The 2,024-nt window shown below is 38.5% G+C and overlaps 1 protein-coding gene across 1 annotated transcript in view; it reads left to right on the forward strand.

The window, feature by feature from the left end:
• TMEM11 (transmembrane protein 11) overlaps window positions 1-294 on the forward strand; it is a 4,871-nt gene extending 4,577 nt beyond the window's left edge. Inside the window, exon 2 of the mRNA XM_077275340.1 lies at window positions 1-294. This exon is cut by the window's left edge and continues 511 nt beyond it. Within this exon, the coding sequence (XP_077131455.1) occupies window positions 1-6 (6 nt within the window). The 3' untranslated portion in view covers window positions 7-294.
• The last annotated feature ends 1,730 nt before the right edge of the window (window positions 295-2,024 follow it).

Raw genomic sequence — 2,024 nt, forward strand, 5'->3', positions numbered from 1 at the left:
GTATGATTTCCACACAATGCTGAGGATGCAACAATAACACTTATTTTTTTGTGGAATTTGTTAGAAATTGGAGATTTCTTCAGAGGAGTAAAGCGCTTTATACTAGGACGGTGAGGACCTGCTGTTTATTCAGTACACCCAAGACGCAAGTTGTAACACAACATGGGGTATACTCACAAATGGCATACGAGGGAGGGGTTTTTCTTTTTAACATAGACACCTAAGTATTTGTTGTACTATACTTAACCAGCCAGAAGTCCATGTGACCATTAAAATAATAAAAAATAAACTTACTGACTTACTTGCTTTCCTACTGTGGGTAGAAAAAAAAAAAACCCTACGGTACTAAAAAATATTATAGAGAAGTGTTGTCTACTTTTCTAGCTCAAGTGTGTTAAAGAGATTTTCCAGAATTAAGGCTATGTGCACACGTCAGGATTTTGTCAGGATTTTTCATCAGGTTTTGTAGCCAAAACCAGGAGTGGGTGATAAATGCAGAAGTGGTGCATATGTTTCTATTATACTTTGCCTCTAATTGTTCCACTCCTGGTTTTGGCTACAAATCCTGAGGAAAAATCCTGACGTGTGTGCACTTAGCCTTAGAAAGAAAATGTCACAACTAAAATTCTAAATGCCTTAAATTAGCAGATTACAACTAGTTTTGTCTAAGTAGGTAAGGAAAAAGTAGTCTGGGTTAGGTGACTACACAGCGATTAAAAATATTTGTGCAACTTGCTGTGGCTTGACTATTTTAGAACTCTGCGCTCTAAAGCTTGCATTGCAGTCTGTGACAAGTATGTTAGCGATCAGCGACAGAATACACAAAACCCAAACTGCCCCACCATAGTAAATTATTACATGTAATGAATTTTCAATAGGTCGCTGCTATTTCAATGCTGCATGACACTTGTCGCTGTGTAGCCCTAGCCTTCTACTGAGAAACCTGTCAAAATGTTAAGAGGACAATTGCCTATGTGTATGTGCAGTAAGTAGAAAGCTCTACTGTTGTAACCTGGAGATATGTGAACCACAAACTAAGTTTTTTCCCGATTACAGGAGCTGCTTGGCATTCAGGAACACAGTATGGACAGGAGCAGGTGCAGCCTCGTCTTACCTCCGCACCCCTAGTACCTTCAGTATTAGATCAGATAGGATGGACAGCAGGGTGAGCAGCATCTTCTTACTGCAGCACTCCAGTATTCATTCAGAATGATGGCATGGACAGCTTTGTGAGCAGCCTCTTTTTACCTTAGCACTTCTAGTTTCTCTTGACTGACATAAAGGGGAAGTTGAGCTTCCTATTGTATATATTCTAGGCATGTTTCTTAATAACAGTATAGGATAGGTTTTGGTTGAAATAAAGCTGTGACCTTTTTGATGTACCGCTTTTGTGATTTTTATTTTTTTCTTTTTCCTCTAAGTGGCATTTTTTTACCATCATTCAGACATACAAAATTATCAACATAAAACATGATCCTGCTGTATTTGGTTGGTCAAACACTTAATTTGCCTTTATGGCTTGTTCATGCAACCGTATTTTTGGTTCAAACGCTGTCCGTGGGAGAAAAAGGACGGCAATGTTATTCCAAGGGGCAGTGCAGATTAGGAAATTATTATTTTTTTTTTTCCCCACTTACCAAATCTGCATGTGAAAAAAAAAATCGCACTGTGCACTATTTTCTTTCAGAAACTGGAGGAGACTCACCCATTCAACTCTATTGGTGTGTGAAGTACATCAGGTGCCATATGGAGCCACAGTAAAACTGATTTTAACAGCTATATTGCAATTCTATAACATGGGAAACTAAATAGCTTTATGAATGATTCATTGCTACTGCTTTAAGAAATTGATTGTACACGAATTAAAAGTCAGTTTTCTAATTGAAACTGAACTTTTTTTTATTTATTTATATGCTTGGGTGAACCTACCCTTAGAGGGAATCTGTCACCCCAAAATTCGCCTATAAGCTAAGGCCACGGCTTCAGGGGCTGATCTACAGCATTCTGTAATGCCGGACCCGCAC

This window comes from Ranitomeya variabilis, chromosome 7, assembly GCF_051348905.1.
Source record: "Ranitomeya variabilis isolate aRanVar5 chromosome 7, aRanVar5.hap1, whole genome shotgun sequence".
Classification (NCBI taxonomy): Eukaryota; Metazoa; Chordata; class Amphibia; order Anura; family Dendrobatidae; genus Ranitomeya; species Ranitomeya variabilis.